This window comes from Mus musculus, chromosome 3 (genome assembly GCF_000001635.26).
Source record: "Mus musculus strain C57BL/6J chromosome 3, GRCm38.p6 C57BL/6J".
NCBI classification, from domain to species: domain Eukaryota; kingdom Metazoa; phylum Chordata; class Mammalia; order Rodentia; family Muridae; genus Mus; species Mus musculus.
Window position 1 is genome coordinate 28,877,400 of NC_000069.6, and position 24,936 is coordinate 28,902,335.

A 24,936-nucleotide genomic window follows, 5' to 3' on the forward strand; every position below is an offset into this window, starting at 1 on the left:
TAAGATATGTAGGGAGCTAGGAGGCCCTCTCATCAACGCGGGACTAGCCGTGGCTATATTGCAATCGCAGAGGCGCCCTAATGTTAACAAACAAAAGGCGTGTTTCAATTGTGGGAAAGCTGGACATTTGAAGAGAAATTTCCCTGTACCTGAACGCGCAAGAGGAGCTGTTCTTTGCTCCCGCTGCGGAAAGGGCTATCACAAGGCTAGTGAATGCCGCTCTGTCAGAGATGTAAAAGGAAGACTCCTGCCCCTGATAGGTGAAGTTAATCCCTTACAGTCAAAAAACGGGGTGCTGGGCCCCCGATCCCAGGGCCCTCACAAATATGGGAGCCACTTTGTCAAAAGCCAGAGTAGGACAGAGGAGATGACACCCGACGAGTCACAGGAGTGGACTTGCGCGCCACCTCCAGTTTCTTACTCATGCCCCAAATGAATGTGCAACCAATCCCTGTTAAGTCTCCTGGACCCTTACCCCCTCAGACTATGGGTCTCATTATTGGGCGAGGATCTCTCACTTTACAAGGCCTTGTGGTTCATCCTGGGGTAGTGGATCACCAACACCTGCAAGACATTCAAGTCCTTTGCTCCTGCCCCCAAGGTATTTTTTCCATTAGCCCAGGAGATAGAATTGCACAATTAATATTCTTGCCCAGCCCCGATAAGGATGAAGATAACACAAAAGAATTGAGAGGTATGGGTTCTTCTGGCCCCGATTCAGCCTATCTAGTTATGCCTTTGAATGCCAGGCCTACTCTACATCTTTTTATTAATGACAAAGATTTTGAGGGGATTATGGACACCGGAGCAGATAAGAGTATCATTTCATCTTACTGGTGGCCCAAGAGCTGGCCTGTTACAAAATCTTCTCATTCTTTACAAGGCCTGGGTTATCAATCTTGCCCAGCAATTAGTTCATCCACCCTGACATGGCAAACCTCAGAAGGACAGAGGGGCCTGTTTACTCCATATGTGCTCCCACTGCCGGTTAACCTATGGGGCAGAGATGCGCTTTCTGAGATGGGAATCACAATAACCAATGAATACTCAGTTCAGGCCACTAATATTATGGAGAAGATGGGGTACACAAAGGGAAAGGGATTGGGAAGCAAAGAACAAGGTAGACTTGAGCCTGTCTCCCACAACGGTAACCCAGGCAGACGGGGTTTGGGTTTTTCCTAGGGGCCGTTGGGGTTATAAGACCCATTCCCTGGGTAACAGAGGAACCCGTGTGGGTCTCCCATGGAGGCAGTCAACAAGTTAGTTACAGAACAGGTGCAGCTCAGACATTTGGAACCTTCCACGTCCCCGTGGAATACTCCAATTTTTGCCATAAAAAAGAAATCAGACAAATGGAGGTTACTTCATGACCTTTGAGCAATTAATGCACAAATGAACCTTTTCGGCTCAATCCAGCGGGATTTACCTCTGTTATCTGCCCTGCCTAAGCAATGGAAAATTGTCATTTTAGACATTAAAGACTGTTTCTTTTCCATCCCTTTGTGTCACCAAGATCGACCAAGATTTGCTTTTATGATTCCAGCCCTTAATCATATGGACTTATAAGAGGTGCCAGTGGAAAGTCCTCCCTCAGAGCATGGCAAATAGCCCCACTATGTGCCAGCTTTTTGTACAGGCAGCATTAGAACCTGTGAGACAATATTTTCTCTCCTTACTATTGTTACATTATATGGATGATATTCTTTTGTGCCATAAAGATATGATGGTTTTACAAAAATCCTACCCATTTTTGATAAAAATGTTAGCCCAATGGGGACTGCAGATAGCTGCAGAAAAGGTTCAGATTTCGGAAGTGGGTTCCTTTCTGGGAACCATTATTTTCCCAGATAAAATACTTCCTCAAAAATTGGAAATTCGCAGAGATCATTTACATACTCTTAATGATTTTCAAAAGTTATTGGGGGATATAAATTGGCTTAGGCCTTTTTAAAAGATTTCCTCTGCCGAGCTTAAACCTTTATTTGATATTTTAGAGGGGGATTCACATATCTCCTCCCCCAGAGCCCTTACTCCTGCGGCTAATAAAGCCTTGCAAGTAGTAGAGAATGCCTTACAAAATGCCCAGTTACAGCATATTGAGGAATCACAACCTTTCGACTTGTGTGTCTTTAAGACAGCTCAGTTACCAACTGCAGTATTGTGGCAAGATGGACCATTATTATGGATCCATCCCAATGCTTCTCTGGCAAAAGTAATCGATTGGTATCCTAACACCGTTGCACAACTTGTGCTTCATGGCTTAAAAGCAGCAGTCACTCATTTTGGACAAGATCCTAAATTGCTAATTGTTCCCTATACTGCCACACAAGTTCAGGTCCTTGCAGCTACATCTGATGACTGGGCAGTATTAGTCACCTCCTTTTCAGGACAAATTGACAATCATTATCCTAGACATCCAATTTTACAATTTGCCCTGAATCAGGCCATAGTGTTTCCACAGGTGACAGCAAAAAACCCGCTTCCAGAAGGAATCACAGTGTATACAGATGGGTCAAAAACTGGTGTATGCACTTATGTGACCAATGACAAAATAGTGTCTAAACAATATAATGAAATTTCACCTCAGATTGTGGAATGTTTGGTGGTTTTGGAGGTCCTTAAGGCCTTCCCGGGACCACTTAACATTGTGTCAGATTCTTCCTATGTGGTCAATGCAGTCAACCTTCTAGAGGCTGACGGGGTAATAAAATCATCCAGTAAAGTCGCTAATATTTTTCAAAAAATACAGGCTGTTTTATTACATAGGAGATTTCCTGTTTATATCACCCATGTCAGAGCACATTCCGGTCTCCCTGGGCACATATCCGGGGGCAATGATCTCGCAGACCGAGCCACCAGGGTTGTGGCTGCTGCCCTTTCATCCCAAGTGGATGCTGCAAGAAATTTTCACAAACAATTCCATGTGACGGCTGAAACCTTGCGCCGTCGCTTTGCATTGACCAGAAAAGAGGCTAGGGAAATAGTTACTCAGTGTCAAAACTGTTGCCAGTTCTTGCCAGTGCCACATTTGGGGGTTAACCCACAGGGGATTCAACCACTACAAGTCTGGCAGATGGATGTAACACACATTTCCTCCTTTGGGAGGCTTCAATACCTGCATGTTTCTGTGGATACTTGTTCTGGTATCATTTTTGCCTCGCCTCTTACGGGGGAAAAAGCCTCACATGTAATTCAACATTGCCTTGAAGTTTGGAGTGCTTGGGGACAACCCAAAATTCTTAAAACAGATAATGGATCGGCCTACACCTCTCAAAAATTTCGACAGTTCTGTCACCAGATGAATGTAACTCATTTAACTGGTTTGCCATACAACCCTCAGGGACAAGGCATTGTGGAATGTGCCCACCGCACTCTTAAATCTTACCTAATCAAACAGGAAGGGGGAGTCGACGAGGCTCTGCCCTTAACACTGAGAGTGGCCGTCTCCATGGCACTCTTTACTCTTAATTTTTTGAATCTTGATGAACAAGGCCGCACTGCGGCTGATCGTCACTGTTCAGAACCAAACAGACCTAGAGAAATGATCAAATGGAAAGATGTCTTAACTGGAAAATGGAGAGGCCTGGATCCTATTTTAATAAGACCCAGGGGAGTTATTTGTGTCTTTCCACAGGAAGAAGACAATCATCTTTGGGTTCCAGAACGCCTCACCCGAAGGATCTCCCCTTCAGAAGATGTGGACAAAAGAGGGAACACTGAAACAACGATGGATACTGACCCTTCTACTGGAGATCCTGGTTCCTAGTATATCGGGGGAATTGCGTTGGGGTATTATGTCCACTTTTCCCCTGCCCATGCCTGTCATGCACAGTGCACAAGTGTTTCCACGTTTCTTTATTACTGATAGGGAGCTGGGACTTGCCTTTTTACCATTAGATGGGCAAATTCAGGCTCTGATGGAAAATAGAACTTTTCCCTCAAAGGAAGCCTGTGCTTTGTGATGATCTCTGACTTGAAAGACCAAAGCCAGTGTATATCCTTATATAATCAATCAGCGGCCTGGCTGAAAGAGGCTGCTTGGAGAACCCACTTTGAAATAATAGCTAATGCCTCGGTAATCCAAGGCTGGTGGCCTAGTCGTAAATCCAGGAAAGCACTGCCCCAGCAACCCAGAATGGCACCCTTTTGTAAAGGAAGATCCTCAGAGAACTCCATGCTTCCTTGGACTGGGTGCCAGGCCAGAAAACCCGCTTGGGTGGTTGAAGGATTTTTTTCCTTTTTCCCATACATAAGTGTAGAGATTAATGAAATCTTTGCTGGACATGATTTTACCTTCATGAATCCTGATAGGGCAGATGCTAACCCTTTTGATCAATGGTTACTTTGTGAGGTTAATGGGAGCTGTACCGATTTTTTACCTATGACCATGATTGGAGGTGGATATAGTGAAAAGGGCCAAATGGGTTTTGAGTGGAAGGGCACTTTGAGTGCTGGTTCGGGGTCCTTCGATTGGTCCTCCTCTAATACTAAATATAAAGCATTTAAAAGGGTGAATTATACTGTCACCCCGGTTTGTGTTTGGACCCCCTTTCTGTGGGTGGTAAGTAATAAAAGTTTAAATAGTAATCAATTAGAGTTAGATTGCTTGCTTAATGAATGTTTCTATGCCCTGTGTTGGGATGCTACTAAGTATCCCTTTGCTTTGGTTACTGGCATGCCTAGATTTGTTCTAGTTCCTGTGGAAGCCCCTAGCAGTTTAAGCTTATTTAGAGAAAAGAGAGATTTTGGAATCTCTGCTATTATAGTTGGCTTGGTAGTAACAGCAGCAGTAGCTGCCTCTGTCACTGCTTCGGCCCTTGCTGTGTCTGCTACGGTTCAGACAACGCAAACCATCAATGACCTTTCGGCAAGAGTGATATCGGCCCTGGACAGGCAGGCCACAGCCAACTCCCAGATACAGGGAGGCCTCATGTTGGTAAACCAAGAATCGATCTGGTCCAAGAGCAGGTGGATATCCTGTGGCAAATGGCTCAGCTGGGTTGTGAACATAAGCTGCCTAGCCTCTGTATCACCTCAGTACAATTTGAGAATTTTACAAGAGCAGCTAACCTGTCAAAGGCTTTGTCTCGTTATTTGTTACAGAATTGGACCATAGAATTTGAACAGACACTCCGGGAGCTGAGGATCGCCATCTTACAAGTCAATTAGACATGTCTTGACCTGTCATTGATGGAAGGATTTTCTACCTGGATTTCTGCAGCATTCTCCTACTTCAAGGAATGGGTGGGGGTGGGTTCGTTTGGAGTGGCTGTGTGTGGTGGAGTACTGCTCCTACTATGGATGATTTGCAAACTTAAAGCCCAAACAAGGAGGGACAGGATGGTAGTAACCCAGGTACTTGTTGCTTTGGAGCATGGTGCCTCCCCCGATATATGGTTATCGATGCTCAAGCAATAAGGTCGCTGGCCATCCAGCTCCACAAACCCCTGAGGCGAGTCTTGCTGCATGGGGCGGAGCGGGTGTGTTTTAGCAGCCCAGGAGAGTTGCGAGGCTAAGCACTGCACTGGAATGGCTTTGCAGTCTAATTTGAGCTTCTTCCTGGGAGATATGCCATCTTTCAAGAAGGTTGAGTGTCCTAGTGTCCTTCCCCCAGGAAAAACGACATGGGAGCGGACCAAGACCCCTCCGGGTGACGAGCCTGGGAGGAGGTTTTGTGTAAGGCCCCTATGCTTGCACACTGGGGATTTGACCTCTATCTCCACTCTCAGTACTGGGTGGCCTGTTGCTTCTAAAATAAAAGTAAAGGGGGAGATGTGAGGAGCCGCCCTCACGGTCGCCATTACAAGATGGCGCTGATATCCGTTGCTCGTGGTGAAAAATAAGTAGTGTGCGCAGGCGTTAGGGTATCTTTCCATTACCTGAGCCCTGCCTTTCCTGTGGCATCATCTGGGCTGATGGTGGGCAGCCAATCCGGGTGGTGCACGTCTCCAACCATACTTCGCAGCCTATATAAGAGAAGGGTTTTCTGCTCTCTGGGTCTCCTCTCCTGAAGCTGATCATCTATCTCTCGAGATGCATTAAAGCTTTACTGCAGAAAGATCCGAGTGTCCTGCGTGCGTTCTTGCTGGCAAGATGGTAGCGTGGGTCACAAAGAAAGAAAGAAACAAAGAAAGAAATGTCCCCCAATGGATGAGTAGATAAAATAATAATATCATACAAACAACAAACAAAGAGATGTTGTACATCTAAACAATGGAATAGTATTTAGCTATTAAAAACAAAGACATCATGAATTTTGCAGGCAAATGGATCAAAGTTAAGAATATCATCTGTAGTGGCTATTCCTGGTTGTCAACTTGACTATATTTGGAATGAACTACAATCCAGAATTGGAAGGCTCACCATCGACCCTTATCTGGAGGTTTGGAGATCCTTATCTGGATCTTGGTATGGAGATCTTGAGCCATAGTGGCTATGGATTCCAGAAGATTAAATCTCTGAGTTTAAGGAACACACCTTAACCTGGGCTACACCTTTTCATCTGGGATTAAGGGTGTGGTGGAACACACCTTTAATCTGGGCTACACCTTCTGCTGGAGACAATATAAGGACATTGGAAGAAGGGAGTCTAGCTCTTGCTCCTTCTCCTGCTTGCTGTGTGAGACTGAGTAACTGCTAGATCCTTGGACTTCCATTCACAGCTGTGACTGAACAATTGTTGGGAATTGGGCTGCCGACTGTAAGTCATCAATAAATTCCTTTACTATCTAGAGACTATCCATAAGTTCCGTGACTCTAGAGAATCCTGACTAATACAGAAGTTGGTACCAGGAGTGGTTCTAGAGTAACAGAAGTACAAGGATGAATCTTTTAAAATACTGGAATTGGCTTGTTGATCCACCAGCACTTTCAACTATTGAAACCTCTCCAGATTCTCTCCCTCCTGGGAGCTCAGAGAATTTTGAAGACTCATGGTTGAAACTATAATCCGAACTTAAAGAAGCTAATGCCCTTGATTTTCTTAATGAATTAGGTGATTCAGTGCACAAAGCTTTCTACAAGATGGGGAAAAAAATTGGAAAATGATTTTACTGGCTGGCTGGTCTTAGTATCTGTGGAAAAAATGATGAATGAAAGGAAGGAGTTGTGTGATAAAATCGAAAGGCTCCAGACACAAGTAAACAATCTAAAAGTTGCTAAGTGTGTCCTTGAAGAGAATCTTCTCTCTTGTAGCAATAGAGCTCAAGTTGCAGAAAATCAAACTGAAACCCTCATTGTAAGGTTGGCTGAACTACAGCGAAAATTCAAGTCTCAGCCTCAGAGTGTGTCGACAGTTAAATTAAGGGCTCTAATTGGCAAAGAATGGGATCCTATAACATGGGACGGGGATGTGTGGGAAGACCATGTTGAAGCTGAGAATTTTGAATCTTCAGATTCTCAAGGGTTTGTCCCACCTGAGGAAGTAGTACCCTCAGCCCCACCCCTTGAAATAATGCCTTCCTCACATGAGGAAATTAATTTTGCAGAGTCTGATAAACCAGCAATGACTTTCACTACTGATGTTTCTCAAGGCCCACCAATAGTTTCTTCTAGACCTGTAACCAGACTCAAAGCAAAACAGGCTCCTAGAGGGGAGGTAGAAAGTGTAGTCCATGAGGACATTCGCTACACTACTAAGGAGCTTAATGCGTTTGCTAATTCATTCAAGCAGAAACCTGGTGAATATGTGTGGGAATGGATTTTAAGGGTGTGGGATAAGGGTGGAAGGAACATAAAACTAGAGCAGGCTGAGTTTATTGACATGGGTCCTCTGAGTAGAGATTCTAGGTTTAATACGGAAGCTCGCATAGTTAAAAAAGGTGTCAAAAGTTTGTTTGAATGGTTGGCTGAGGTGTTTATCAAAAGATGGCCTACTGGAAATGACTTGGAGATGTCTGATATTCCTTGGCTTAGTGTTGATGAAGGGATTTTAAGACATAGGGAAATTGCAATGCTAGATGGATATATTGTGTAAAGCCTAATTGTCCACAATGGGAAGGTCCAGAAGATATGCCCTTCACCAGCTCTATAAGACGCAAATTGGTGAGAGGGGCACCAGCACATTTGAAGGTTTGTTCTTTCCTTTTTCCTTGTGCCAGATCTTAGCATTGGAGATGCTTCTGCTCAATTAGATGAATTAAATTCACTGGGTTTAGTTGGATTCCGAGGTAACAAGGGCCAGGTGGCAGCATTGAATCACCGGAGACAAGGTGATCCTAGTTATTATAATGGACAGCGAAGACAAAAGAATGTTTATAATAACATACCCAGTAATGGTCAGCACAGGAGAGGTGAAATTTATAATGGCATGACTCGGTTGGACCTTTGGTACTGGCTAATCAATCATGGTGTTTCCAGGAATGAAATACATAGGAAGCCTACTGCGTATTTGTTTGATCTGTATAAGCAGAAAAATTCTCAAACAAATGAAAGAAAGGCTACATTAGATCGTGGTAAACAGCAATCTCGGCCAGTGAATCAATTTCCAGATTTGAGCCAGTTTGTAGATCCAGAACCCCTTGAATGAAGGGGTGGCCAGGTCCCGCTGAGGAAGGATCTTGATAAGACACCCAAAGGTTTTGCTGTTACCCTTTCTCCAGTTCTTCCCCAGAGGGACCTATGGCCTTTTACAAGGGTAACTGTACACTGGGGAAAAGGAAATAATCAGACTTTTCGGGGTTTGCTTGATACTGGTTCTGAGTTGACACTGATCCCAGGGGATCCCAAGAAACATTGTGGCCCTTAGGTTAAAGTAGGGGCTTATGGAAGGCAGGTGATTAATGGAGTTTTGACTGATGTCCGACTCACAGTAGGTCCAGTAGGTCCCCGGACACATCCTGTGGTGATTTCCCCAGTTCCAGAATGTATAATTGGGATAGATATACTCAGAAATTGGCAGAATTCTCATATTGGTTCCCTGAACTGTAGAGTGAGGGCTATTATGGTTGGAAAGGCCAAATGGAAGCCTTTAGAGTTGCCTCTGCCAAAGAAAATAGTGAATCAAAAACAGTATCGTATTCCTGGAGGCATTGCAGAAATTACTGCCACTATCAAGGACTTGAAAGATGCAGGGGTGGTGGTTCCCACCACATCTCCGTTTAACTCTCCTATCTGTCCAGTGCAGAAAACAGATGGATCATGGAGAATGACAGTTGATTATCGAAAACTAAATCAGGTGGTAACTCCAATTGCAGCTGCTGTACCAGATGTAGTTTCGTTACTTGAGCAAATTAACACATCTCCTGGCACCTGGTATGTGGCTATTGATCTGGCAAATGCCTTCTTCTCAGTACCTGTCCATAAGGACCACCAGAAGCAATTTGCTTTCAGTTGGCAAGGCCAACAGTATACCTTCACAGTTTTGCCTCAAGGATATATTAACTCTCCTGCCCTGTGTCATAATTTAGTTAGAAGGGATCTTGATCATTTGGATCTTCCACAAAATATCACATTGGTGCACTATATTGATGACATTATGCCGATTGGACCAAGTGAGCAGGAAGTAGCAACCACTTTGGACTCATTGGTAACACATATGCGTATCAGAGGATGGGAAATAAATCCAACCAAAATTCAAGGACCATCTACCTCAGTGAAATTCTTAGGAGTCCAGTGGTGTGGGGCATGCAGAGATATTCCTTCTAAGGTGAAAGATAAGTTATTGCACCTGGCCCCTCCTACAACCAAGAAAGAAGCACAACGTTTAGTGGGTCTATTTGGATTCTGGAGACAACACATCCCTCACTTGGGTGTGTTACTTAGGCCTATTTACCAAGTGACTCGGAAAGCTGCTAGCTTTGTGTGGGGCCTCAAACAGGAGAAGGCCCTTCAACAGGTCCAGGCTGCTGTGCAGGCTGCTCTACCACTTGGACCATATGACCCAGCAGACCCGATGGTACTTGAGGTGTCTGTGGCTGATAGACATGCTGTTTGGAGCCTCTGGCAGGCCCCTGTAGGTGAATCACAGAAAAGATCTTTGGGATTTTGGAGCAAAGCTCTACCATTATCTGCAGACAACTATTCTCCCTTTGAAAAACAGCTCTTGGCCTGCTATTGGGCCTTAGTGGAAACTGAACATTTGACAATAGGACACCAAGTTACTATGCGACCTGAACTACCCATCACGAGCTGGGTACTATCAGACCCTGCAAGTCATAAAGTGGGACGCACACAGCAGCAGTCTATTATAAAATGGAAGTGTTATATATGTGATCGGGCCAGAGTAGGTCCTGAAGGCACAAGCAAGTTACATGAAGTTGCTCAAATGCCTATGGTTTCTACTCCTGTTACAATGCCATCTGCTGCCAAGCATGTGCCTATAGCCTCATGGGGTGTTCCCTATGATCGACTGACCAAAGAGAAGAAGACTAGGGCCTGGTTTACTGATGGCTCTGCACGTTATGCAGGCACACCCAGAAGTGGACAGCTGCAGCATTATAACCCCTTTCTGGGACAACCCTGAAAGACACAGGTGAAGGGAAATCTTCACAGTGGGCAGAACTTCGGGCAGTACACATGGTATTACAGTTTGTTTGCAAGAAGAAATGGCCAGATGTACAATTATTCACTGACTCATGGGCTGTAGCCAATGGATTGGCTAGATGGTCAGGGACTTGGAAAGATCACAATTGGAAAATTGGTGAGAGAGACATCTGGGGAAGAAGTATGTGGATAGATCTCTCCAAATGGGCAAAGGATGTGAATATATTTGTGTCCCATGTAAATGCTCACCAAAAGGTGACTTCAGCCAAGGAGGAGTTCAATAATCAAGTGGATAAGATGACCCGTTCTGTGTACAGTCAGCCTCTCTCCCCAGCCATCCCTGTCATTGCTCAATGGACACATGAATAAAGAGGCCATGGTGGTCGAGATGGAGGTTATGCTTGGGCTCAGCAACACGGGTTTCCACTCACCAAGGCTGACCTGGCTATAGCTGCTGCTGATTGCCAGATCTGCCAACAGCAGAAACCAACACTGAGCCCCAGATATGGCACCATTCCTCGAGGTGACCAGCCAGCAACCTGGTGGCAGGTTGATTACATTGGACCACTTCCTTCGTGGAAAGGACAGCGTTTTGTTCTTACTGGAGTAGATACTTATTCTGGTTATGGATTTGCCTTTCCTGCACGTAATGCCTCTGCTAAAACCACCATTCACGGACTGACAGAATGCCTTATCTATCGTCATGGTATTCCACACAGTATTGCTTCTGACCAAGGAACTCATTTCACAGCTAGAGAAGTACGACAGTGGGCCCAAGATCATGGGATTCACTGGTCTGACCACGTTCCCCACCATCCTGAAGCAGCTGGTCTGATAGAAAGATGGAATGACCTTTTGAAGACGCAGTTACAGCGCCAATTAGGTGGTAACAGCTTGGAAGGCTGGGGCAGAGTTCTTCAGAAGGCAGAATATGCTTTGAATCAGCGCTCGATATATGGTACAGTTTCACCCATAGCCAGGATTCATGGGTCCAGGAATCAAGGGGTGGAAAAGGGGATAGTTCCACTTACTATCACTCCTAGTGACCCTCTAGGAAAATTTTTGCTTCCTGTCCCCATAACTCTAGGTTCTGCTGGCCTAGAAGTTTTGGCTCCAGAGAGGGGAGTGCTCCTACCAGGAGCTACAACAAACATTCCATTGAACTGGAAGCTCAGACTCCCCCCCTGGTCATTTTGGGCTTCTAATGCCCTTAAACCAACAGGCTAAAAAAGGAATAACAGTGTTAGGAGGGGTGATAGATCCAGATTACCATGGGGAAATTGGATTACCTCTTCACAATGGTGGTAAGCAAGATTATGTCTGGAGTGTAGGAGATCCCTTAGGGCATCTCTTAGTACTACCTTGTCCTGTGATTAAAGTCAATGGGAAACTACAACAGCCTAATCCAAGCAGGATGAGAAAGGACGCAGACCCATCAGGAATGAAGGTATGGGTCAATCCTCCAGGAAAAGAGCCAAGACCTGCTGAGGTGCTGGCTGAAGGTGAAGGAAATACAGAATGGGTAGTAGAGGAAGGTAGTTATAAATACCAATTAAGGCCACGTAACCAGTTGCAGAAATGAGGATTATAAAGTAATATGAATGCCCACTGTAAATTTACAAATGCGTTTGCGATTGTACGAGGGATAGTTATATCATGTTAGGCGTATTCACAACCTTGTTATTGTTTCATGTGAACATGAGATATTATTTGTGTCAAGTTGACAAGGAGTGGATTGTAGTGGCTATTCCTGGTTGTCAACTTGACTATATTTGGAATGAACTACAATCCAGAATTGGAAGGCTCACCATCGACCCTTATCTGGAGGCTTGGAGATCCTTATTAGGATCTTGGTATGGAGATCTTGAGCCATAGTGGCTATGGATTCCAGAAGATTAAATCTCTGAGTTTAAGGAACACACCTTTAATCTGGGCTACACCTTTTCATCTGGGATTAAGGGTGTGGTGGAACACACCTTTAATCTGGGCTACACCTTCTGCTGGAGACAATATAAGGACATTGGAAGAAGGGAGTCTAGCTCTTGCTCCTTCTCCTGCTTGCTGTGTGAGACTGAGTAACTGCTAGATCCTTGGACTTCCATTCACAGCTGTGACTGAACAATTGTTGGGAATTGGGCTGCCGACTGTAAGTCATCAATAAATTCCTTTACTATCTAGAGACTATCCATAAGTTCTGTGACTCTAGGGAACCCTGACTAATACATCATCCAAAGTAAGGTAACTCAGTCCCAAAATAATATGTGGGGTATGAACTCACTTATAAGTATATATTATCCATAAAATGCTGATACCATGCTACACTCCCCAGACTCAAAGAACTTAAACAAGAAAAAAAGCCTAAGAATGTATCTCACTTTGAAGGGGGAATTAAATACTCATAAGAGTTAGGTGGAGGGAGGGAAATTGGAGGGAGGGTGATGGGGAGGGAAATATGAGGTAAGGGAAGGGAAGGCCAAGAGAGATGACTAGATGGCCCTGAAAATGAATAGATATTTGCAAGTGAGGTGTGAGAAGATGGCTGGCATGGACAGAACAAGAAAGAGACCTGGGACAAGGGAGGCACCTAAGAATCAAAGAAGATGAACTTATGTGTGTCTCACTACATTGGGGATCTGCAACCTGAAGAGGCTGCCACTGATAGCCAGGCAGGAACCATAGTTGAGAATAGAATCTCCACCCCACCCACAAAAAAAAAAAATTCAACACCAAATGGGATAGGAAGTCTGCTGAAAGACAACAGAGTCAAATCACCTGGATCCTTGGGGCTCTCAGAGCCCTATCCCACTTAACCACCAAACAAAGAACATACAAGAGCTGAACCTATGCCTCCACACACATCTGCAGCAGATGTGCAGCTTGGGTTTTCATGTGAGTCACAAATAACTGGAATAAGGGCTATATTAGAAGGTGTTGCTTATATGGGGGATGTGTTCTAGCTGGGCTACTTTGCTGGCTTCAACAGATGGAGCACCTAACTTTGCAGACTTGAAGTGCTTTGGAGTGTGTGTGTGTGGTGGGGGCATAGGGAGAAGAAAAAAAAAGAAAAAGAAATAGAGTCACAGGAGTAAGGAGCTCAATTGCCAGGACAAGCTACACATGGCAAAAACATGTATTTTCATTGAGTCATGTTAATAATAACAACACCTGAAGTAAATTCACACCTATGTACTACCCCTGGGTGGAGCTCAAGAAAATATTCCCAGTACAATTCTGTGTTTGAAGGAACCAAGGCTACAAGATTCACATCTTGTTTCCTGGAGCTGACTCGCACGCATTCAGAATTCTCATACAGCTCGGTTCTTGAACTATGTTCTGACAAAATTGAATAACTGTTTCTATTTTTGGAGCTTGTATGACTTACCATGAAGTAAATATCCTCAGTTTACATTGTTCAAGAGGAACAAACTGATTCTCTCAGCACTGCCAAGGGGATTATATTCCAATCTATAATTGCTGATAGAGAAACAATATTTGCAGACTAAATATTTTTCTTAATCTTTTAGTGAATTGCTTATTCTAAGAGAGTACATAAAATGATATTTAAATACAGAAAAAAATCTGTATAATCAAAATCACCATTACCCGACTGAAATTAACTAACCTTGCGTCAATGGATACTTTGATCATTTACCTCAATCTACCAGTTCCCATATTACAAAATTTATCAATACATATTTTGAAAATATTCTAAAAAGTAATGAAAATTTTTAGGGTTCACATTCTGTAATAAAGATTTTAAAGACTGCTTTTCTACTCTGGGATTGAGGGGTCCATAAGGGGATGGAAGACCAAGAGAGCAAAATAAATGAACAAAACCCAAATACCTCATGGAAACTGAAGCAGGAACACAAGGTCAACGTGAGTCTATAAGGATCCTCTGTACATATATTAGGAATGTGTAAGCTACTGAGCCTCTGAATCCATTGCCTTGTGTTGGGGCTCTTTTGCTCTCTGTTAGCTTACCTTGTCATATTTTAATATAATGCTTTTGTTTTTCTTACTGTATTTTATTTTGATATGTTGTTATCTCTAAGAAGCCTGTTCATTTCAAATGAGAGAAAGAAATGGACTGAACCCAGATGTGGAAGTAGGGGTGTGTGTGTGTGTGTGTGTGTGTGTGTGTGTGTGTATCTTTTCCCAGACATGTTGGTCTCTAAGGTTCACATTGTTAATAAACCTGAGTTTTCATGTATATATTTGATAGTTTAAAAAAAGAATTAGGTATTGAGAATGGTTGAGAATGTTTTGCAAAAAATTCTTTCTCTTCTTGAACAGGTATTATTCCTGAAATTAATCTTTCTTTCTTTCTTTCTCTTTCTTTCTTTCTTTCTTTCTTTCTTTCTTTCTTTCTTTCTTTCTTTTTCTTTCTTTCTTCTTTCTTTCTTTCTTTCTTTCTTTCTTTCAATCTCTTTCTTTCTTTCTTTCTTTCTTTCTCTTTCTCTCTTTCCTTTTCTCTCTCTTTCTCTCCTTCTCTCTCTCTCTCTCTTTCTCTCTCTCTTTCTATCTCTCATCTATCATATCATGTATATTTTTATGAAGATCTGCTATTTAATATAGATACCTATGGTTCAACAATTGTTAAAAGAATATTTTTTCAAAGCTAAAAGATTGAAAGACACAGAAGGCTCTTGTGCCCTTGTCAGTTATAGCATGGGCCTTTGAATCTTGACATCACAATGACCTGTTACCTTGACTACTGAAGCATCCTCAGACTTCAGTGGTTTGCTGACCAACAGCAGTCTCCAGTTCGGTATTTAGTGCCTAGAAGAAAAGCAATAATTTATAGTCTTTGACTGGTTCTCAATTCCAGGCTCCACTGTAAAGGTATGTGTAAAATAATGAACTGACTCTTATGATAGCCCTATGGAATCAGGAAGTGCTCTAACTTGATTCTCCAGACCTTGTAAACTAGCTTTGATCTTGGCAGCAGCTTCATGAAAAGTTACACATTAGCAATATCCAGTGCCAATCCCTTAAAGAAACAAAGTTATGACTACCAGGAATGGGTAAGTATGTGTTGATCTTACTTTCTATAAGTCTTCAAAAAATACCTATCCTGGACATGTGAGAGGAGTATTTTCTAGATGATTTCTAGTGGTTTTTTCCTTACTATGAACACAAACTTTTCTTGTAAACTGGTCAGACTTCAACTTAAAACCTATGAACTCTCTGGTTTTCAGCAAATTGTTATTTTTTCCTAATTATGTTGTGATTTTTAAAAATTTTTAAATATTTTAATGTTCATTCAGATAGAAAGGGATCATTTTTTCACATATGTTCACTTACTTTTAATTTTGAATATCATGAAATTGAACTGGTACTATTTTTGTAAAATGTCCTTGCATTATTGTTTTATGTTTGCTATGATAACCATTGGCTTCTCTTCCTCCTAACTCCTTTCATCTCATGGGTCTTAAATGATTTCTATGTAAAAGGTGGTGTCTCTCTACGTATCTTTGAAAGATATTTTGTATGTTTTGGACAGCATGATATTCACTTAATATATGCTTTAGTATTCAAATTGTATGAGCACAGTAGAGTAAACAGCTACCAAAGAGTAGCTATCAGTCTGTCTATTGATCTATCATCCATCTGTCTCTATATTCTGTCACCTATATAGCTTTCATATACATATCAATGGTTGTGAAAATATGTTATTCCTTACAAAGACTTTCAGTTCAATAAATGTTTGGAAAAGGTTTTAAAGTTGCTAAGTATAAGGAAAGGAAATGCATGTGTCACTTTGTCAGATGGCATGAGCCATAGACTACTGACATCACAATGGTCCTTCAGCCTGACTAGGACAGAAACCACAGACTTCAGTAGTTTGTCTACCAACTGTAGTCACCAGTTTGGTGTTCGAAGTAGGAAGGCAAAAGAAATTTTCAAGTTTATTGTAAGTTTCTTCCTTCTACCCTCCACAGAAAAGGTATTTTTATAACTTTTTTTTCATGATAGATTAATTATATCAGGAAGTGTTCTCTTTGGATTCCTCTAGATCATTTGAGCAAACTCTCAACTCAGCATTGTTTTCTTGAAAAGGTAGGAATATTCAGTACCAACCTTCTCTAGAAACAACATTATTATATGAGAAGTATGTTTTGAGCATACAATAGAATGGTTTCTGTAAATTTTTAAAAAATCAGTCTAAGTTAGGAATAAGGATTATTTTCTGTGCAACTAAATTGTTTTAACCACCATGACTACAAGTATTTTTAAAATAAATTTGGTCTCATCTTTTTGGTAGACGCTGAGTATCTGGTTTTCTTCAGATTGTTATAGTTTCCAACACATATTGTGTTCATGAAATGTATTTCTGAGCATTTGCACATTAATTCAGATAAGACAGGAACTACTTTCCTGACATGTTCATTTACTTTCAATTTTGTTCATTACGAAATTGAATTAGTAGTATTTTTGACACATCTTTACATTATTATTTGAAGTGTGTGATGACAACTATTGGCTGCTGTATCTCTATTACATTTTGAATCTCAGGGATCCTAAATGTTTTCCAAGTAAAAGATATGTTGTCTCTGTACATAATTTTTGAGAGATGTAACATGTTTTGGGCAGAATTATATTCCCTTAAAGAAAACATATATCATAAATATTCCATTTGTATGAGCAGGTCACAGTAAAGAAACCACCCAAAGTTTAGTCGCTCTTCTCTCATGGGAAGAATTTCATTGTGGATAAGAGAGGAAACATGTTCAGAGGCAGCTGGAAGAGTTCAGAGAACAGAGAAAAAGAAAATAGATTTGGTATGGCCAAGGCTGGGTAACAGAGAAGGAAGAATATCAGGAGAGAAAAATGGGGATAAGTTGAGTAGGAGAAACTTCACAACCATAAATATGGTTGGCAGGGGTTCTAGAGTTAACATAGCAGAGGAAATGGAGAGGTTTCGAGAGGTACAGGAATCTAGGAGGAGACTTTAAAATGTACAAATATTTTTAGTTTCCAGAAAAAAATGTTGATATCCTTATAGAAGCCACAGGCAAGAGGCAAGGGAATTGATCTCTTTGTCTGGACAAGACCAACTTTCACAAAGATTTTTGAATGCGGGAGGGTTTGTTTGTTTGTTTTTCTGCTTTGACAGTGATCTAGTTGATTATAACAGTTTTGACAGCTCAGCTGAATGAACACCAGGATCACTATAGCAGAGGTCTTTGGCTTGAGTTGTTTCGATTAATACAATTACACCTTCGAAAAATAATATACACCAGCTGTTCATTTCTATGTTTTCACTGTTCAAGACAGTTTGGGAAGGAACAATTATACTAAAAGAGAAATTTGTGAAGGAAACAGACATAGGGCAATATAGGGAAGGTCAGAGTGTTCATATGTTTAAAAAGCAGTCTAAAAATTTTAACTACAGTTAGTTTTTTACATTTCTTACTATCTTTCCCATTAGAATATTATTTATGTTAAGAGTTACAATTATCTTTCAATATCCCATACTTATTTATTTTGAATTTCATGCAGGTATACCATATATTAACTGTTAACATTATAAATGTTGCTATAATATCCCTTTGATCTTCTCTTTCAAATTTATTTCCTGTGTTTTAATACCATGAACACTTTAAAATTTAGTGTGAACATTGGTCTTATAACTTATCCACTGAATACTTGAATACTTGTTCTGTTAGGTGGAGACCTGGATCAGGAGTATCTTTTTTTTTTCTATATGGAAACCATTGTGAAGAAAGACATGGGAGGAATCCATCGAACCTTGCTGTGCCAAGGCCCCGTGAAACTCAAATGTTTCCAGAAAACGAAAAAAAAAAGACATCTCTCCTTATTTAATGATGTCTTGGTTGTGTCGCGTATCCTGTGAGTATGTGCAACATGCATTCCTCATTATGAGAGGCTACACTTTAATTAGTTCTTTCTGTACAAAAATAAAATATGTTCTTTTACTTGTTTTTTAAAAAAAACATTATATTTACTTCATTACTTCATGTTTGCAACTTCTTTTTTCTCTACCATGGTTGAGGTTTGGTGAACCTCCTCCACATTTCTCAATTTATTTTGTCACAAGTTTTAGACACATATTTTAAGAAAGAAATCTTTAAGGTGTTATCCTACTTTTGAATCCGGGGAAAGAATAACAGCGAATTTGAAGAGGAGGCAGATGTGGAAGCACATGCCAGTGATCCCAGCACTGTTAAAGCTGGCATATGAGAACTGGAACTTTGTGGGATATGTGGACTGTACTCTGAGACATGTTCTCAAAATAACATATTTGAAATATGAGAACCAGGTGTCCTCTTGCTTGTTGTTTCCAGATAGATTCAAGCAGCAAGAGTGGGGAGTCCCTGATTACAATCCTTGCACACATGTGACAACACATGTAAGCTTCTTGACTTCATAGTTCCCAAGTGGGTATGAAGAGATGAGAAGCAGCTACTATCCCTACTCATAGCAACTACTAATCAGGGGAAACTGCAGGGACATACTAGAGAAAAATGCTGTGATTAAATGAGAACATGGTTCATTGTAATTTATACTAGAGAAAAATGCTGTGATTAAATGAGAACATGGTTCATTGTAATTTATACTAGAGAAAAGTGCTCTGATTAAATGAGAACATGGTTCATTGTAATTTATACTAGAGAAAAGTGCTGTGATTAAATGAGAACATGGTTCATTGTAATTTATAACCACGGAGGTGTTTTCTGGGACCACATCACATATAATCTCCAGTGACCATGAGCATAGCCTTCATATTATTCTAGAAGGTATGAAGTTGGTACTGACATTATCAAGTAAATAATTTAAGGTATGTTCTCATAAGTTTGTATATGGTTTGGAGGACAGACATCAATAATTAGTTTATTTAGCATAGGGGATAAGCATTCTGGCCATCCTTAAATAATATTCCTGAAGATCCACTTCCACAATTGTGAGAAAATGAAATGTTCAGAAGAGAATAATGGAGTAAATTTGTTTTTCAACCCTGATCAGTCACTGTAAGCACCCAGCATAGAAAATGGTAGTTAGTGTCTGACTGATGCAGGCTCAAAATAAATGAATGGCCTGGCTATCAATCTGTCTTCCTTCTTGTCATTTCTACTCAACTCACCTTCAGTCCACACTTGGAAATCCTCACATTTCCCTACCACCACCACGTAAAAATAAGAATTGACAGCCAGGAGTCACGTCCCGGGTCCTGCAGCATGTGGTTGTGGGCGTTGGGGTGGTTCTGCAGCTGGGGAAGGAGGATATGGTCTGGTCTGGTCTGGTCTAGTCTGGTCTGGGACCTCCTCCGTTTCCCCCCCTCCCTTCTCAGCCTCTGCCTCTGCCTCCAACTGCCTCCAACTGCCTGCCACTGCAGTGGCTCAGCTCTTGGGCATCTGCCTCTTTCCCCTCTCGCTCCTCTAAGTAACTGACTCATTTCAATTAAAAATGTATGAATACTGGTAGTGTGTCTTTTAATTGTAGTTGGTGAAAGTAAGTGAAATTCACTTTGGTTTTTGAGAGTAAAGGAGACTAAAATGAATGCATTCCTTGAAACACCATATATTTCTTCTGTTTCTGCTGAGTAATAATAAAAATTAAAATTATTTTGAGATTGCCATTCATATTATGGTAAGAGCATTATTAGTTTCATAGGAGATGATTGTCATTGTTTTCATTTTCAAGGATGATTATCTCTTATCAGACATTTAAATTAGAGATTCTAGGTTCAAGCATATCTTCTGAATTTTGCTTCATATATATGAGTATATATGTAAATATACAATTGCATGTCTTGATTTGGAGAGAAAATATAAGAACAAATGTTTCATATGATGTAGTCATGTGTGTGTATGTTTGTGTGAGTGTGCATGTGTATCCTTTAGTAAACATTCCATAATATGCTTGTATTTTGACTGTTACATGGTACATTAGATAGTGTCAGAAATTTTTTCTGTAGTAGCTTGTTTTAAAAATGTCACACCTTTGAATTTTAGAATGATATATATATACATACACATACTCGTGTGTGTGTGTGGGGGGGCATGATTTTTGAATCAGGGTTTATATTGTTTCCTGAATCTGAGAGTGGCAGAGTAAGTATTTTCAGTTTTTGACCATCATATTACCTTAACAGTGTCCAATGCAGAGTTATGTACTCAACACACACACACACACACACACACACACACACACACACACATACACATGCACACACAGATGTAATATTCAGTCTATCATAAAAGAATAGAAAAGACACAAATCTGCGAATGATTCTGTTAAAAGATAGAAGGGAAAGCAGAGAGCAAAAACAACAACAACAAAATAATCAGAACACATTGTATATGTATTTGAATTTTTCAAAGGACTAGCTCCATATATTGGTGAAGAAGGAAAGCGATGCTTCCAAGGTTATTGTTTCTTACAAACACTTTCTGTAAGATCAGAATGCTTGATAGGAAGACATATTTCCAATTATTTGTTTAAATTACTGGGATAAATAATCATCTTTTGGGGCACTTGTATAGTTGCACTTTGTATGTTGAGTAAAGGAGCTATTGTAATGAGGTATATTCATAGTATATTCATTTTAAACATTCTCTAATCCAAAAAATGATCAGGCTACCTCTATTTGTGAGCACTGAGAAGCTTCTATCCAGGAACTTTTTCAAAACTCGCTTTGTTGAATTCCATCTACCCTGGTTTGAACTGTGCCTTAGTGACAAAATGGAGGAGTCCTCCTCTGCTCTGGGGCAGGAGGAACTGGGTATTTCTACAAGCAATACCAACTACAATGCAAATCAAACTAACAAAGATACTTTATTTTCTTCTAGGAATAAAAGAGAGTTTAAGATAAAGTGCATCATCCCACTGCATCTCCTGTGGGTGGTGGTGGATGATGTGGCCCAACGCAGAAAAAATGAAATCTGTACTTGCAAGACCCTTTACCTGCATTGTCCCAATGGACACTTTTGGGCCACCTTTCGGTAAGACCTACAGTTTGGGCTTGTATTCACAGGAAGAGAGCTATAGAAATTGTTGGGCAGCTTAGTGGTTTGTAATTCACAGGTTAAACCAATTAACCAGAATGTTTGCAAAAATAAGAATCCAGTTTAGTCTGATTGTATAGAGGATACCAACTGAGATTTTCTCCTTCTATGATGACCCTAGTTTGTCTATACTTTTCACAACATACATTTCACATGTCCATAGATTCCTTAGTTTTTTATCTGTGATGTTCATTGGGTCTCCCAAAGATTCTGGGGAAAAGCAGATGTACCTTGTCTTCTAAGAAGGATGTGGACTAAACAAGGACTTACCATATCCTCCACATTCTTTCCCCCATAATGTCTGGTATTATCTAGGTTTTGAAAATACATACATTGATTTCTCTCCAATAATACTGCATAGTATACTTAAATTTGACCAATATCTGCAGTACTTCCCAGTTAATTTCCATAAAAATAGTATTTAATTGGACAAATAAAAATAGTTTCTCATAGAAAGTTCAAGTATTTGAATATCTGTGTAGCAGAATATCACTTGTGTAGAATAGTCAACTGGTAAGGATAAAAGGTCAAGGGGTAAGATTCCCATGGATCCACAGATGATAGACATGCACATTATCTCATTTTGATATGCCTTAGCTCAATGAAGAGGTTCTTCTAAGCCTTCCTCAGTGCCCATACCCTTCTTTTCTCCCCCAGTTCAACACCTCTGAATCTGCCCTCAACTTTGTTTGCTCAGTCACCTTAGTCCTAGCTCAGCACCCCAGATCCACCCACAGCTTAATTATGTTTCTAATCTCTGACCTGCTACCGCCAAGTCAGTTAGGGAAGCAGCCAATGGCCAATATATGTTAGATCTCACATGGCTGGTGGTGACTCTTTTTCCATCTGTAGCATGGTGATAAAAATGGTTGCAGACAGAGAATAGAGTGGGTGAGCAGTTAATGGTAGGAACATGAAAGTGCCAGTCTCTTGGCAAGAATCAGTTCCATACGAGGTCAGCTTGAGTTATAGATGTTAGAATTATGGCAAAGTGGAGAAGAAAATTTTGTGAATGTAAGATCTTTGCAGCATGGATAATTATTTTCAGAAAGAGGAAACAATGTACACATTAGCGCACAGATGGAAAATTATACCTGACATAGGGTTGTGAGCATAGGGAAGAGGAATAGTGCATTGGGTAGGGGTTGCTGTTTGGAAAAGCAAAACATTGATCATCAAGATAATGTTGATGACTGTAAGACACTGTGGATGTGTCAAGTATCAAAGAGGTATAACTCATTCAACCTAAAACTTGCAGTTATAAAAATTAGCGTGGTGATTCATATTTAATCCATCTCAAATTAAGAGTATTACATGCTACAGTGGAATGGTCATGGGATGATTATTAATTTGTACCAGGAGAGTTGATATGATGACTCACACAGATGAAGCACTAGTTTCTAGGATTCCTGTCCTGTATGTCAATTCTGTAGTTCACAGGAGGAAATAAACAATTTTTTTTCTTAAAAGGTGTTCCCCATGTCTTGTGTGTTCTAAACAAAGGTCATATAGCTCACCTGTGGTTTAGTGTGAATAATGATCCCTTACTATGTGAAAAGGACTTCACACTAAGAGTACACTGTCTTAGCTGTCCTTTATACACATGAAACCAAAGCTAGGAGTCATTGATGGCACAGAAGTAGTCACACAGCTCTTGGAAAATAGACAGGTTTTGAAATTCCCAACTAGCTTCCACACTATAGTCAACTTCCTGTCATACAAGTGTTCTAGTGAAACATGTCATTCATAAGGGCAGTCATGTGGAAAATACCATCTACACCTACACCCTCATGATGGACATTGGCTTATAAATTTTAGGAGCAATAATCTTAAAAGTCTTAGCATTATCAAGACTCTAATCTTGTTTTTCTCTTTCAACATTACAGTTCACAAGAACAGAAAGATCAGTGGCACTATTTTCTCCAAAGGTATTTTACTTGTGATTGTACATTTATTCCATACTAATATGGGAATTGCAGTTTGTGCTTCATTTCTTTTTGAAATTTAATTTTATTTTCAATTCACTTTTACACTCCATATTCCATTCTCCACCCCTCCCCCATCTGTCCTCCAAAGCTCCACATCCCACACCTCCTCCCCACCACACTCTTTCTGCACATGGAAGCCACCAGCCACCCCACCTGACCTCTAAACTCCCTGAAGCCTCCAGTCTTTTGAGGATTAGGTACATCTTCTCAGATTGAACGCAGACCCAGAAGTCCTTTACTCTATGTGTTTTGGGGACCTCAAATCCAATGGTGTATCCTGTCTGGTGGTCTAATGTTTGAAAGATCTTAGGGGTCCAGATTAATTGATACTGCTGGTCCTCCTACAGGATCACCCTTCTCTCCAGCTTCTTTCAGCCTTACCTAATTCAACAACAGGGGTCAGCTGCTTGTGTCCATTGGTTGGGTACAAGTATTGGCATCTGACTCTTTCAGCATATATTTGGTAGACTGCCTCCAAATATGTTGTTGATTAGATGGTCACTGGATACTTTTTTAGATTCTCTTGTCTATAGCATATTTTATTTAATTTTGAGGAAGTACTGCATTCTTTGTCTCCTTTTTATATTGGAATAAACAGTGCTCTTCAGTCTTACTTTCAATTCCACTCTAGATGTTACTCTATCAAATCCATTCAAATTATCTGATACTTCCTCCTTTGAGGTCAAGCAGATTTTTGCCTTTTTTTTGTGTGTGTGTACTAGTCACAGATCTTCCCTAGAGCCATAGAATTTATGGACTGTCCCTGGAGTGAGTCTTCCTTCTTCAATGTCCTTATGTAGGCCTCCAGTATAAGGTGTTGCTCAGATTAAAGGTGTGTACCACCATGCCTAGATCTGGACCTTGCTTTCTCCCAGGCTGACTTTTAACTCAGATCCACTTCCCTCATTCTCTAGGGATTAATGATACCTGTGTTCTACCTTGACTGGGTCTAAGTTTTTCATGGCTACTATGCCTCAAGATCTCCATGTCAAGGTCCTAGTCAGCCTCAAGATCTGGATCACAGGTGTACCCTCCATTTCTGGATTGTAGTTCATTCCAGGTGAAGTTCACTTGACAACAACCTTGTAAACAAAAAGTTCTGAGGCCTGGCTGTGCTTCCTAGGTCAATTTGCTATTACCTGACCGTGTCTTTGGTTCTGAAACACTTTTAAATATTCCCTAATCCAATAATGCATATTGCTGAACTGCTTGTCTGGTATTTAACACTAAGATGATACTTATAAAATACTAACAGTGATTAGCTTAAAATAAGCAACTAGCAAGTTAATTTTACTATTTCTTGTATTTTTATTGCATTTGAGCAGATCAATTCATGAAGCCAAGAAGGGTATCAAGACAAATTTATCATTGAAGATACACACTGAAGACATCCCAACCTGTGACAGTGTATGTGAATACAAACCCAAAACTGA

At 40.8% G+C, this 24,936-nt stretch overlaps 1 protein-coding gene and 1 long non-coding RNA gene across 6 annotated transcripts in view; one reads left to right on the forward strand and one right to left on the reverse strand.

The window, feature by feature from the left end:
- Nucleotides 1-5,879: 5,879 nt before the first annotated feature.
- Nucleotides 5,880-19,815, reverse strand: Gm33102. Its single transcript, XR_389636.2, has 4 exons — nucleotides 19,592-19,815; nucleotides 15,192-15,264; nucleotides 13,865-13,956; nucleotides 5,880-6,085 (listed from the first exon to the last, which is right to left on the reverse strand). It is a non-coding gene; the product is annotated as a predicted gene, 33102 (long non-coding RNA).
- Nucleotides 15,220-24,936, forward strand: part of Gm1527 (predicted gene 1527) — a 34,107-nt gene continuing 24,390 nt past the window's right edge. For 4 of the 5 annotated variants that reach the window (XM_017319633.2, XM_030252663.1, XM_030252664.1 and 1 more), the window contains exons 1-4: nucleotides 18,142-18,339; nucleotides 21,300-21,452; nucleotides 23,402-23,443; nucleotides 24,829-24,910. In XM_017319633.2, coding sequence (XP_017175122.1) covers nucleotides 18,194-18,339; nucleotides 21,300-21,452; nucleotides 23,402-23,443; nucleotides 24,829-24,910 — 423 coding nt within the window. In that variant the 5' untranslated portion in view covers nucleotides 18,142-18,193. Of the gene's footprint in view, nucleotides 15,328-18,141; nucleotides 18,340-21,299; nucleotides 21,453-23,401; nucleotides 23,444-24,828; nucleotides 24,911-24,936 lie in introns of those variants that run through there. The other variant, NM_001033479.5, reaches the window with a different exon arrangement.